General features: G+C 36.1%; 1 protein-coding gene across 1 annotated transcript in view; it reads left to right on the forward strand.

Moving 5' to 3' along the window:
• The first annotated feature begins 114 nt into the window (after positions 1–114).
• The window catches only part of TMF1 (TATA element modulatory factor 1), a 30,353-nt gene continuing 16,316 nt past the window's right edge, over positions 115–14,151 (forward strand). The window contains exons 1-5 of the mRNA XM_008703127.2: positions 115–500; positions 4,055–5,247; positions 6,995–7,098; positions 7,933–8,059; positions 10,510–10,615. Coding sequence (XP_008701349.1) covers positions 359–500; positions 4,055–5,247; positions 6,995–7,098; positions 7,933–8,059; positions 10,510–10,615 — 1,672 coding nt within the window. The 5' untranslated portion in view covers positions 115–358. The remainder of the gene's footprint in view (positions 501–4,054; positions 5,248–6,994; positions 7,099–7,932; positions 8,060–10,509; positions 10,616–14,151) is intronic.

Consider the following 14,151-nt stretch of genomic DNA (forward strand, 5'->3'; position numbering starts at 1 on the left):
GTTCCGCGATCTCCGTAACTAATGGCAATCTTCGAATCCCGGATGTGACGTCAGCGTTCCTGCTGTTCTTCCGTCTATTGACGGAACTCTGGGCTCCCGGATTTGGTGGTTGTGTACGTGGAAGAAGCCAGCTCATGCGCAGTCCGGGCCTTTCGTCTCAGCTGTGCGGGCAGGGCCGAGGGTAACATCCCCGTCTCGGGGGAGACTGTCGGGGTCATGGCCAGCCGCTGACAGGGTCCGCCGAGTGAAGACGGGGTAGAGGCCGTTCCGGTGCACCATTCCCCGGGCCTGTGGCCGGTCGGCCTGGCCCTCGGCCTTCCCGCTTGGTGCTGCCGCCGCCGCCGCCGGCTGGGGAGAGATGAGTTGGTTCAACGCCTCCCAGCTCTCCAGCTTCGCGAAGCAGGCCCTGTCCCAGGCCCAGAAGTCCATCGACAGGGTCCTGGATATCCAGGAAGAAGAGCCGAGCGCCTGGGCCGAGACCATTCCATACGGAGAGCCGGGTAAGGGAGAGAGGAGCGGGGGGGCCCGGGGGGCCCTGCGCTCGCGGAGGCAAGCAGGCGAGAGGTGTAGACAGGCATTCCTTCCCCGCTGACAGAGTTCTGAGCAAGTTCTGTCTCCCCAGCCCGTCCACAAATGCTCGTTTTCTCTAAGTGGGTCTTCGCGGTTTTCCTGAGGGAAATCCCAGCCCCAGGGTCCTCCGTGCCTGTGGCCCCGGGTGCGGGTCCTGCCGACCTCGAAAAACCCGGTCGCGATTTGTCGCGGTTGCGCCCCGCCCTCCCTCAACGTAGCTGCGAGCGCGAGCATCCAGAACCCGGAATCGCGGCGCGCTCCGGACGCTGTTGGGAGCATCTGAAGTCTGTCGGCGGGGCAGGAGGAACAGTCCCTGACACTTAATGAGCACTCCGTGCTTGGTAGCGCGGAATGTGCTTTTTTTTTTTTTTTTTTTTTAATGGCTGTCTCTATCAGAGAGCTCCTCCAGTTAGGTTCGTTATAGTCCGTGTTTTACAGAAGGGGGAAACCGAGGCTGAGTAACTTCCTCCAGGCTACACAGCAGTTGAGGGGCAGAATATGATGGAGGTATCACCGGTGGAAGCTGGCCCAGGAGTTTTGGGTTGCATCACATTGTATTTCAAAGAGCCGCGTCTTTGTGAGATTTCTTGAGCTGGATCTTTCAGGGATCTTCAGTTGCTTTGGCTGTAAGTCAAAGGAATAGTTCAGCATTTTGGTGTGAGGGGTAAACATTTGCATTGGGGCGGGGGCTCTGAACCTCTGTGAAAAAGAATAAGTGATTGTTGACTAATTCTTTCCGATTTCTTTTTAATTTTACATCTTGGGAAAGTCAGGACCTAAGTTGGAGGTACCTCGTTTTAAGATATTTTTGCCCCATGTCTGTATGTCAGGTTCTTACTACCTTATATAAGATGCTGTATGACCTTGTTGGAGTAGCTCAACTTCCTTTTTCACAGATACCCCACATTTTGAATTACTAAACTTTAAGAGAGACAGAATATAAACTTTAGATTTCATTTTATGAAATCTGGGGCTTGAATCCTCTATGATGTAGGGAAGATGTTAGGGTTTGGAGCCCACGGCCAAGAAAGAATTGAGACGCCTTTGGTACAAAAAGTTGTTTTTTTAATTATTTTTTTAAATTTTTAAAAGATTTTGTTTATTTGACAGAGACACAGCGAGAGAGGGAACAGAAGCAGAGGGAATAGGAGAGGGAGAAACAGGCTTCCCGCTGAGAGGGAGCCCGATGCAGGGCTCGATCCCAGGTCCTGGGATCATGACCTGAGCCAAAGGCAGACGCTTAACACTGAGCCACCCAGGAGCCCCTCAAAAAGGTGGTTTTATTAAAGTACGGGGACAGGACCCATGGGCAGAAAGAGCTGCACTGGGGTCATGAGGAGTGGCCAATTTTATACTTTTAAGTGGGGCTAGCTATTGTTAGGAAAAGGTCATTTATTACTGTTTAGTAAAAACTCAGTCATGAAACTCTTCAGATGTATGTCGGTGGGTCATATCCTTGGGAGAGTGATTGCCAACATGTATTTCGGGGATAGAGATAAAGGAGGTTTACAAAGGAATTTTTATATGTTAAAGTAGACTTACAGGATCCTGGGGGGTCGGGCTAAGATTTCATTTTGCCCTTAGCAAAGTATTAACATTGAGGCAGCTGAGTTCCTAAAGGAATGTCACTCTCTCTGTTTCAAGGACTTGTCAATGGGCTGCAAGTAGTAAGGAAATTTAATAATTTTCTTCTGCCTTTGTTTCCCGTATCAGTCTGTATGATTCACTGTTCAAAGTAGGCTATACTGAATAGACTCAGATTTAGTGAAATGCCATGAATATTTATTGATCACCTGTGTTTTACATTGCCTTACTCAGAGATGACCAGTGGATATCAGATGACCCCTGGGATTTATAGAAAACATTCTTCAGGTTTTTCAAGAGGCAAATTTAACTTCTGTCATTCATTAAGATAACCTACTAAATTAAACTAATTAGCACACTTAATCTTGCTTGTTCATTTGCATCTTTATTTCTGCTTTTCTCCTTTTTTTTCACTGTTTTCATATACTGAAACAATGGGTATAAAACTGTGTCCCCAAATTGAAGTTTCCTACATACTTCTGAAGTAGTGTTATAGGATAGACTTTAATTTAGGGCTTGATAGTTTTTAGGAGCTTTTTGGTGCTTGTTCTCTCCCCACCAACTTCTAATTGTGCAGAATTTGTGATAATTGTGCTCAGCCACTTTTGAATATAGAAAAAGAATTTGTTTTAAAACAAGTGCTTTAAATATTTTAGTAAATATGTCATTTTTTGTTTATCATTGGGTTTTTTAGTAGCATGTATTTCTGTGACTGAATTATCTTTTTTTACCCAGAATATAGTTATTTTCTCCTTAGTGTTTTTAAAAAGGTCTAGTGTAAACTACCATTTATATAAAAAAAAATACTTTTTAAAAAATGCATATCTTTGAAATTCATATTTTTTTTTTTTTTTTAGGTTTTATTTTATTTATTTATTTTTTTAAGTAGACTCCACTCTGGGCGTGGAGCCCAATGCGAGTCTGGAACTCAGGCCATGAGGTCAAGACCTGAGCTGAGATCAAGAGTTGGAAGCTTAATGAACTGAGCCACCAAGACACCCCTTTTAGATTTTACTTATAAGTAATCTCTACACCCAATGTGGGGCTTGAACCCCCAACCCTGAGACTGAGGTACATGCTCCACTGACTGAGCCAGCCAGATGCCCCTGAAATTCATAAGACCTTCTAAATTCCTCCTAAATTTGGAATTTAGAAAGGGAACAAAACTTTCATATAGAGTGGGTTTGTGACCTTGGAGAATGAGCTTGTCATTAAGTAGATAAAAATGAATTTGTCCTCTAGAAGGTACTGTTCCCATCAGTTTACTTTGATTTTTGTAAAAGAACAGTATGTTGGGTTTAGTTTTTGAATGTTACCCTCTGTCCAACTCATAACCATATTTTATTACTGATATTAGAAGAATAAAATTAATATGAAACTAACTGCATAGAAGGTCGGGTCAATTTGCTATGATTACGCATGCGTGATCTGTAAGTGAGGGTACTGCCTCTTGATGTGAGATGCATTGTGTGTGTCTTAGACTTAGCTTGAGTTATATAACATATACTGGTACTCTCTTAATTTGTTGTGTGAGGGAATAACATACTTGTTTCTGGTAGGCCGTGAAAAGAAAATAAACAATGATTTAATCTCTGGAAAGCATATTCCCAAATCCCCCAAATCTCTCATTTTGGTCTCTGATTTTTGCTCCTAGTTCCTTCTGGGTAGGTCCATACCAGTTTTCCTCTTTAAGACCCAAAGTTCAACAATGAACTAATTAGTTACACAGTAATCAGGGATCTTCACAGGTCCAAATTATAGGTTGTATTCCATAAGTTTCCTTATTTTAAAACTTTATTTATATTGACTTATAATGATTATAATATTAATGTAAAGTATATATAATTTTTTCTTTTAATTATATTGTTTTTTTCTTAATTTTTTTTTTTATTGGTCAAAGGAATAAGTACCCCTGTCAGTGGAGGATGGGATTCTTCAACCTGGGGATTAAAGTCAAACACTGAACCTCAGAGTCAGCCGGTAGCCTCTCCTAAAGCAATTACAAAGCCAGTTCGGAGAACTGTGGTAGATGAATCTGAAAATTTCTTCAGTGCCTTTCTCTCTCCAACGGATGTCCAGACCATTCAGAACAGTCCAGTGGTATCAAAACCACCAGCTAAATCACAACGACCAGAAGAAGAAGTGAAAAGCACTTTACAGGAATCCTTGCACACTGGACAGTCAAGAACATCTGAAACAACTGAGTCAAAAGTAAAAGAGTCTACTCCATGTGTATCAGGGGAAACTCTGGCAGTGGATACTCTGTCGCCTAAAACTGAAGGCAAGCATGAAGAAACTGTTAATAAAGAATCTGATATGAAGGTATCGACTGTACGTTTGAAAGTGTCTGAAAGTGTAATTAATGTGAAAACAACTAGAGAAAACATATCTAATATGTCTACGGCAGAAGCAAAGGACATGGCTTTGGAACCTAAGGAACAAAAACATGAAGACAGACAGAGTAACACACCTTCTCCCCCTGTTAGTACCTTCTCATCCGGTACTTCTACCACCAGTGACATTGAAGTTTTAGATCATGAAAGTGTAATAAGTGAGAGCTCAGCAAGTTCGAGACAAGAGACTACAGATTCCAAATCAACTCTTCACTTGATGCAGACATCTTTTCAGCTTCTCTCAGCATCTGCCTGTCCTGAATATAATCGTTTAGATGATTTCCAAAAACTCACCGAGAGTTGCTGCTCATCTGATGCTTTTGAAAGAATAGACTCGTTTAGTGTACAGTCATTAGATAGCCGTAGTGTAAGTGAAATCAATTCAGATGATGAACTGTCAGGCAAGGGATATGCTTTAGTACCTATTATAGTTAATCCTTCAACTCCAAAAACTAAAATAAATGAATCTGTTGAAGGAAAATCTGAAGAAGTGAATGAAACATTAATCGTACCCACGGAGGAAACGGAAATGGAAGAAAGTGGACGAAGCGCAACACCTGTTAATTGTGAACAGCCTGATGTTTTGGTTTCTGTTACACCAATAAATGAAGGACATACTGTCATAGACAAGGTGGCTGAGCAGCGTGAAGCTGCTGAAAGTAAGCCAGAAGCACATTCTGAGAAGGAAGATGTTTGCAAGGTAACTCTAGAAACCGGAAGGGGTTTTGGGAATATGCTTTCCAGAGATTAAATCATTGTTTATTTTCTTTTCATTGTTTATTTTTAACATTTAGTATTGTATAATGATTTGTACTGATTAAAAAAAACAGGCATTTTGACACTTAAGTGTGGCATTAAGGATTTTAAAATTGATTTATTGATACTAAATTATTTGAAATTTCTCTGAGACAACTTTGATAACATAAATCAACATTTCAATATAACTAAGCATAAAAAAGTTCCCATCTTGCGCCGTTACTGTTGAGTCCTTTCACCTTATAATTCTCGTATGCTGTGCTCACTAATTTGTCATTTTGCAAAGGATTGTCTAATGGTAACATATATCTTCAAATCCTTTGTAGGTAAAGGTGCTGAAATGAATATAAATATATGGTTTTTCTTACATCAAAAAAATTTTCGCATGTTCAAGTTATTGTAGCAGTTCTTAAATGAAAAATGTAGTCTTTAATTATTGATGTATTTCTGTTGTTATTAATTGTTTTCTCTTTTATGTTATTTTGATGTTTCCCTGATAGCTATCTTACATGAATAAGAATGGGAAATGTCCGAGGAACAATGGTATTGCTTAGGAATGATAAATTGCTTCTACCTAATACATATAAAAGGAAAGTGGTGTAAATTCTTTAACATGAAGTCACAGTTTTGGTTTTTCCTATGATTTTTAGATATAGAAATTGAGTTGGATTTGGCATCTTTAATAGACTCCTCTGAGATATAGGATGTCTTGAAGAAATGTCCTGTAAGTGCCATGTATTGAATTATTTAATCTAAAAAAAGTGTGCCAGATTCTGTTACCTAGGTTAAATATTGTTCACAAACGAAATGCCCTGCTCTAGCTATAATAGCAGTTTGAATTCCTGAAACCAACACTATTTAGTATCAGCAAGATATTTTTGAGTTACTTTCAGAAGGTAAGTGATTTCTAAATTAACCTAGACCTCAATCAGGTAAGACTATTTTTTTTAGTGCATTAAAAGCATCATTCCTCCCCTCATATACAAGTTTATCACTACTTCAGCAAGACCTATGGAGTAAGATATTCTAACCATTCCTTTTTGTTTAGCTTTATGTTGGTATATTCTGGAGATTTTAAAGTTACATGCCTATGGATTTTCTAAAATTGCTTTTATTTTGTAAATGCAAAGTATCATATTAAAAAAATTATATGTTATGTATTTGGATTAAAGAATAAAATGGAATAACAGACATTTGTATATCCACTACCCAGCTAAGATACAGAATATTACTAGAGGCTTTAAAGCCCCTCTTTGATCTTTTTTTATTTTCTCTAGCTCCCTTCCTCTTTTGGGGGATGTGCACACCTTTCCTAGATTTTTGCTGTAACAAACTTGTAAATATTCTTGTATATTTATGCAAGAATTTTCTAAAGTATATCTAAAAGAATTTTCTATATTAAAGGGTGTGTAGATCTTCAACTAGATGTTGTCTAATTGTTTTCCAAAGTGGTTTACTTAATTTATACTCTTACCAGGTATGTGACTGTAATAATTTATACTCTCCTACCAGGTATGTATGAGTTCTTGTTCTGAATCCACTATGTTCTCAATATTGTTCTTCATTCTTTTTATGAGATAATGCTGTTTTATTTATTATAGTGATTCGGTTACCTTTACAACTCATCACCTGCATGTAGAAATGTTTTTCTAAGATTAAGTGTTTGAGTTTTGTGTATTCTCTTTATTCAGACAGTTGAATTTCTGAATGAGAAACTGGATAAAAGGGAGGCGCAGTTATTATCTCTTAGTAAAGAAAAAGCACTTCTAGAAGAAGCCTATGATAATCTGAAAGAGTAAGTATTTTACAAATGTGAATAATTTTAAATGTTTTGTAGAGGCCCAAATACTTGGTTATTATTTAAGAATGTTTTTTAAACTAAAATGTTTAAAATTTAACTTGTGTATAATTATTGAAAATGGAATAGTGGGACGTCTGGGTGGCTCAGCAGGTATCTGCCTTGGCTCAGGTCATGATTCCAGGGTTCTGGGATCAAGTCCCAGACTGGGCTTCTTACTCACTTGGGAGCCTGCTTCTCCTTCTGCCTGCCGCTCTCCATGCTTGTTCTCTCTCTCTGTCTTTGACAAATAAATAAAATCTTAAAAAAAAAAAAAAAAAGAAAAGAAAGAAAATGAAATAGTTTTTCAGTTCTCACCATAGAGATTTCTTTTCTCCTCAAATTATCTTTACCATATTACCTTTGGCATTGAAGAGAGGTATTTTGCAAAAACAAAACAAAAAACCAGTTTCCCTTTTAGTATTAGAGATTTAAAACGTGTATTCAAAGAAAACTATGATATTAAAAAAAAACACTGAATATTTGTTTGCTTTGGAGGTGATGAGTAAAATGTAACAGATTCAAAAATGAATAATTTTGTTTACCTTTATCTTATTTTTACACATCTCAAATATTGGTGACATTTTCGTTTTCTAATGAGTTTTTGTTTAGGTGTTTTAAAATAAATTAAGCAGGTTATTTTTCTCTTAAAAGTTAACAGGCCGAAAACTAACCTGTTTTAGTAAGGTATCTGTTGAAGACAATGTTATTTTCGTTTTTGCAAACTGCACTCATCTTGTTACCTTAAGAATATGTAAACAAGTATCTCTGTCTCTGTTGTTTTTAATTTAGTGAAATGTTTAGAGTGAAAGAAGAAAGCAGCAGCATTTCTTCCTTGAAAGATGAATTTACTCAAAGAATTGCAGAAGCAGAAAAGAAAGTTCAGCTAGCCTGCAAAGAGAGAGATGCTGCTAAAAAGGTAATGAAAGTTAAAAATAATATTAATTAAATTCTATACAGACACAGATTTTTGAGGGATGCATTCATAATATTTTGGTATGGAAAAAAGAGAAGTAAAAATAAAGGGATGCCATCTATATATTAACACTTAAATTTGTAGATTTTTTAATATCTTTAGACTTACAGATTTTTGATACTTTTAAAGAATCTAAGCCAGTATTTATGTAATTTATCTATAAGTCCTTGCAAGATACATAGCGAGGATCATTAGAATAATTTTTGTAAATGATAGTTTCATCAAAATAAATAATTAAATCTAAAAGGCACTGTGTAAATTTTTAAAAAAAATCATTACTCTCATTTGTTACTGTCTGACCATTTCAAACATATTATATGTACTTCTTCAAGTCAAAGTAATTTTAAAATAAAAAAATTGTAAGCGTTAGTGACTCTTATGAGGCATAATATTGATTTATTCTAATATAGGATTTTCCTCAACACTATTCACATTTTGGGCTGGATAATTTTATGTTGCATGGGACTTTTCTGTGCATTGTAGGGTGTTTACCAGCATCCAGGCCCCTACCTGCAAGACACCAATGTCACCCTCACCTCCCCATCTCCCATTGCACATCCATCACCCCCTTCCTTGAGTTAAGGTAATTGAAAATGTTGGCAGAGTCCTCTTGAGAACACAGTCACTCCTGGTTGGGAACCATTGTTCTAATTCTTAAAATTTCTAGCAGTTTTATTTTCAGAAATTGGTAACCAGCTAAAGTTAGTAATTATTTCTTCTTTTTTGTTTTTTTTTTAAAGATTTTATTTATGTATTCGACAGAGATAGAGACAGCCAGCGAGAGAGGGAACACAAGCAGGGGGAGTGGGAGAGGAAGAAGCAGGCTCCTAGTGGAGGAGCCTGATGTGGGGCTCGATCCCATAACGCCGGGATCACGCCCTGAGCCGAAGGCAGACGCTTAACCGCTGTGCCACCCAGGCGCCCCAGTAATTATTTCTTCTATCCCAACTATTAGTAATAATGTTTCTCATCATTTGCCCTTCTCAGTTAAGTTGCTTTCCTTCTTGACCAGTGTTAATATTTATATATTTTCTTTGTATGCTCTTACAGAAGAGAAATAAGTCATAGACTTCCTTTTGCTTAGGTTGCTTTAATTCGCTAGCTCATTTCAGATACCGACAATAACCTGAGACTACCTAACCAGTTTACCTCTTCTTGTCCGTACTGTATTCTATCTGGACCAGTCTAATTGAGAAATTAGATTTTAAGTAATGCTTGTTTTCTGTAATGCACTTTGAATTGTAGGTCTAAAATAGACCTAAACCATTGACTATAGGTGGGGAAAGCTTGGGCCCTAATTTTTTAACACGTTTTTTGTGTACTGCTATATATGAACCTCCTACTTAGGATCCATAGGAAATTTAAGGTAAATTGAAGTACCTTAAGTGAAGAGTTTGATTTTCTAATGATGGAAAACAGATCGTGTCAACAACTACGTAGTACTAGGCAGAATGAAATAAATTACAGATGAAGATGAATAAGAAGTTTGGAATGGTATCACAGAGAATGAATTCTGACCAGGGGGTTGAGGAAAGTTTCATGGAAGGCAGGATAATCTTATTGGGCCTTGATGGATGAATCCAATTTTGACAGCTGGAAAATACACAGCAGTGTTGTGGATGGTTCAGAGTATGGACTTTGTGGACTCATAAACTTGGTTTTAAGTTAAACTTTACCACTTAATAGCTCTCTGACCTTCAAAGTTTATTCAATCTTGTGGTGTCTTAGTTTTCTTATTTGTGTAGTTGGATAAAGTAACTCCCTCACAGGATTGTTGTGAGGATAAAATGATAATAGATACAAAGCATGGTTTAAATACCTAATGGTAGTTGTTTTTAGCTGTTTTTGGTTTCAGATCATTGCTTAAAACCTAATTCTAAATCATAGAACACTTTTCACATCTCCATTGTAGTTTTAAGAGATAAACTGTCTTGACATGTTTGTGCTGAATCTCTGTTTTATTAAGGTAGATTGAACCTTATATAATTATGTTTTCCCTTATTTCACAATGCACTAGCAAGTGCAAGTTTTAGATGAGGAAAAGAAATACAGTGAAAAATGGAGATATATGTTGTTCCAAATACAATGTTTAACCTGAAAATATGTGTATAGAGATACTCAAGAAAGGTATTGAAAGTTAACTTATTCTCATTTGCATTTCCATATTAAAACCTGTTTCTATCTGAGTTGAGGTTTTCTATGTTGTTTCAAAGCTGTTTACTTAATTAACTGAGCTAATAAACTCAGTTTAACAGAATAAAACTTACAGATCTTTTTTGAGAATTTCATTATTGATGACTTCTTTGAATATGGAAAAAATTGAAAAATATGTCCAGAATGAAAGTAATTTTTTATGGTATTCGCGTTCCTTTTTTTTTTTTTTTTTTGATTAGGAAATTAAAAGTATAAAGGAAGAACTTGCTACTAGATTAAATAGTAGTGAGACTTCAGACCTTTTGAAAGAGAAAGATGAGCAGATCCGAGGGTTAATGGAAGAAGGTGAGTAAAGTATTTAGTTAACTATGAAAAATACTGTAAGAACAGGAGAAATGCTTGCTGCATGATTAGCTGCTACTTCCCAATAAAAAATAATTGGAAGCAAGAAAGATTTGTGCTTAAACCTCAGAAATGGTAGGTGACAATTAATGGAAGAATGGGGAGCAATATATATAGAGGCAGAGATGCATGTATGTAGCCTTTTGTTTTTAGGGAGGTTAAAAAAATAATAACTTGCTGAAAAATAAGTGTTTGTGCTTTCAGAAAAAGCTTTTAGCAGGTTTTAGAGCCTGTCATGTTACCCAATATATTTGAAGGCTATAATCCTGGAATTTTTATAGTATCTGAATCTCTAACTTGGGTACTATGTGGTATTATCATATTGTTTGGTCGTTTGATAGTGAACTTTTCATTATATTCTTGTTTTAATTTTTCAGTTATTTAGCACTCTATGAAAAGATTTAAAATTAGTAAGGTTATAGAAATTAAATATCCTTCATGAGATAAATTATTGTAAATAGACGCCAGATTAATTTCTTTATGTATTATCATAGGAAAGAAGGAGGTTTTGGAAAAGGTGATTAAATGAATTTTTCTTTTCCTCTTAATTTCTTTTTTCTAGTTCTAAGAATAACACTTGCTACTTGCAGAAATTTTTGAAGTTTTAGGAGGTGTAGGAAGAAAAAAAGATCATAATCCAGTTTTATAAGGAACTATCAATTTCTTCTAGCTCTTTTTTAATGCATTTTTAATACATTCTTAAGCATAATTAAGGTCACATATTTAATTTGTAATCTTTTACATTTTCATAATTCTTTTACATTTCCCTATGCTATTAAATGCTTTGCTAGCATTATTAGTGGCTGTATTGAAGTCCATTATATGGCTATATATTCCATAATTTATTTTACTGTTTTCCCAATGTTGTACATTTATTTCTAAAATGTTAATATTACAAATAGTGGTGGGATGAACATTTCAAATCATTGAACTAAAGAGAATTTCCAGAGTAAGTGTTTGAAAAGAATTGGAAACAATTCCTGTATTTGAAAAAGTTAGTTTTACCCAGTTTTTCTTTTTCATTCCTTTATTCAGCTAATATTTAACAGTGTGTCATGTTTGACACAGTAATACATATGACACACTCCCTGTATTTACGAACTTACAATTTAATGAGAGGGAAATATAAGTACACGGATATTATAAAGCACAGTCTAAGCACTGCAATAGAAGAATGAAGGGAGAATTGATAAAACACATAATCATTATCTCAAGACCTGTTGAGATCATGAACTGCCTGTGTTACAACACTAGAGACTAAGGAGAAGGCTGTGTGCATGGTTTCATAATTTTAAAAAATTATTTAAAGTTTTTTTTTTTTTTTTTAAGATTTTATTTATTCGACAGACATAGAGACAGCCAGCGAGAGAGGGAACAGAAGCAGGGGGAGTGGGAGAGGAAGAAGCAGGCTCATAGCGGAGGAGCCCGATGTGGGGCTCGATCCCATAACACCGGGATAACGCCCTGAGCCGAAGGCAGACGCTTAACCGCTGTGCTACCCAGACACCCCTAAAAAAATTATTTAAAGTATTTATATCAAGTGTCACAATTTTGGTATTTATTAATTTAGGTAGGAGGTGGGTTGATGTTCTGTTTTGCTTAATGAACTTCTTTATACTGAAAATAGAATGGTTTCATATGGGATTATTTACTTATTGCTTCTGTATCCCCCAGAAGTATTTTTTTAAAAGATTTTATTGATTTATTTGAGAGAGAGTGAGCACACAAGTTGGGGGGGAGGAGGAGCAGAAGGAGAGAGAAGCCGACTCCCCACTGAGCAGGGAGCCTGATACGGGGCTCCATCCCAGGACCCTGAAATCATGACCTGAGCCGAAGGCAGATGCTTAACTGACTGAGCCACCCAAGTGCCTCTCCCCCAGAAATATTTTTATATTCACAGCTGAAAATCTGAAAGACTGACAGCTGAAAGTACACTACAATGAATAGCTGATTACTTTATTACCTCACTTCGATTATTAACATCTAGGCACACCTGCTTAATATCTTTCTGCACACACATGCACTTCCCTTTTGCCAAACTGTTTGAATGTAGGTGACAGATATAACATTCCACTCCTAAATTCTTTTTTTTCAGCTTCATTGAGATATAATTGAGTAATAAAAATTGTATATATTTTTTGATACACATACACATTGTGAAATGATTACCGCAGTCAAGCTAATTAATATATCAGTCACCTCATGTAGTTAACATCTTTTTATGTGATGAGAACATCTGTGATCAATTCTCTTAGCAAATTTCAAGTGTATAATATAGTATTATTAACTGTAGTCATTTTGTACATTAGATCTGTAGAACTTATTCACCTGCATAACTGAAACTTTGACCAGTATCTCCACATTTCCCCCCATCCCTGGTAACCAGCATTCTATTCTATGCTTTTATGAGTTCAATTTTTTTATATTCCACATATAAGTAAGATCATGTAGTATCTGAGTCTGGCTTATTTCAGCCACCGGTTTCACCCACATTATCACAAATGGAAGGGTTTTCTTCTCTTTCAAGGCCAAATAATACTACTTTTTATACACACATGCCACTTTTTCTTTTTTAGAATATTTAATGAATTTGGAAAATATTCAAAATTTTAGATAGCAAAAAAAGTTACACATTTGCATATATAATATAATTTTTTATTCAAGTATAATTATATACAATGTTATATTATTTTCAGGTGTACAAAATAGTGATTCAGTAATTCTGTACCTTACTCCATGCTCACCATAAATATAGTCACCATCTGTCACTATGTAACATTACTACAATATTGACTATATTGATTATACTGTAATTTTTATTTCTCTGACTTATTTTATAACTGGAAGTTTGTATCTCTTAATCTCTTTCAGCTATTTCAGTCCTCCACCCCGACTTCCCCATTGGCAACCACCTTTTTTGTTCTCTTTTTGAGTATTTCCTGTTTGCTTGTTTGTGTTTTTGTTTTGTGTTTTATATTCTGCATTTGAGTGAAATCATATGGTATGGTTCTTTTAATGTATTGTTGAATTCAATTTGCTCAATATTTTGTTGAGGATTTTTACATCTCTGTTCATCAGGGATATTGGCCTATAGTTTAGTTTTGTGTGTGTGGCTTTGGTTTTGGTATCAGGATAATGCTGGCCTTGTAGAATAAATTTGAAGAATAGGTATTAATTCTTCTTTAAATGGTAGAATTCACCTGTGAAGACCTCCTGGTCTTTTGAGAGGAGTCTTTTGATTACCAATTCAGTTTTGTTAGTAGCAATTGGCCTGTTCAGATTGTCTTTTTCTTTCTGATTCAGTTTTGGGAGATTTTATGTTTCTAGGAATTTATCCATTTTTTCCCTAGGTTGTCCAGTTTGTCGGCATGTATAATCTTCATAGTATTCTCTTATAATTCTTTGTATTTCTGTGCACAACACATTTTTTCTTATCCATTTATCCATTGATGGACACTTAGGTTGTTTCCATAATTTGG

Source organism: Ursus maritimus, unplaced genomic scaffold (genome assembly GCF_017311325.1).
Source record: "Ursus maritimus isolate PB19 unplaced genomic scaffold, ASM1731132v1 scaffold_14, whole genome shotgun sequence".
Taxonomy (NCBI): domain Eukaryota; kingdom Metazoa; phylum Chordata; class Mammalia; order Carnivora; family Ursidae; genus Ursus; species Ursus maritimus.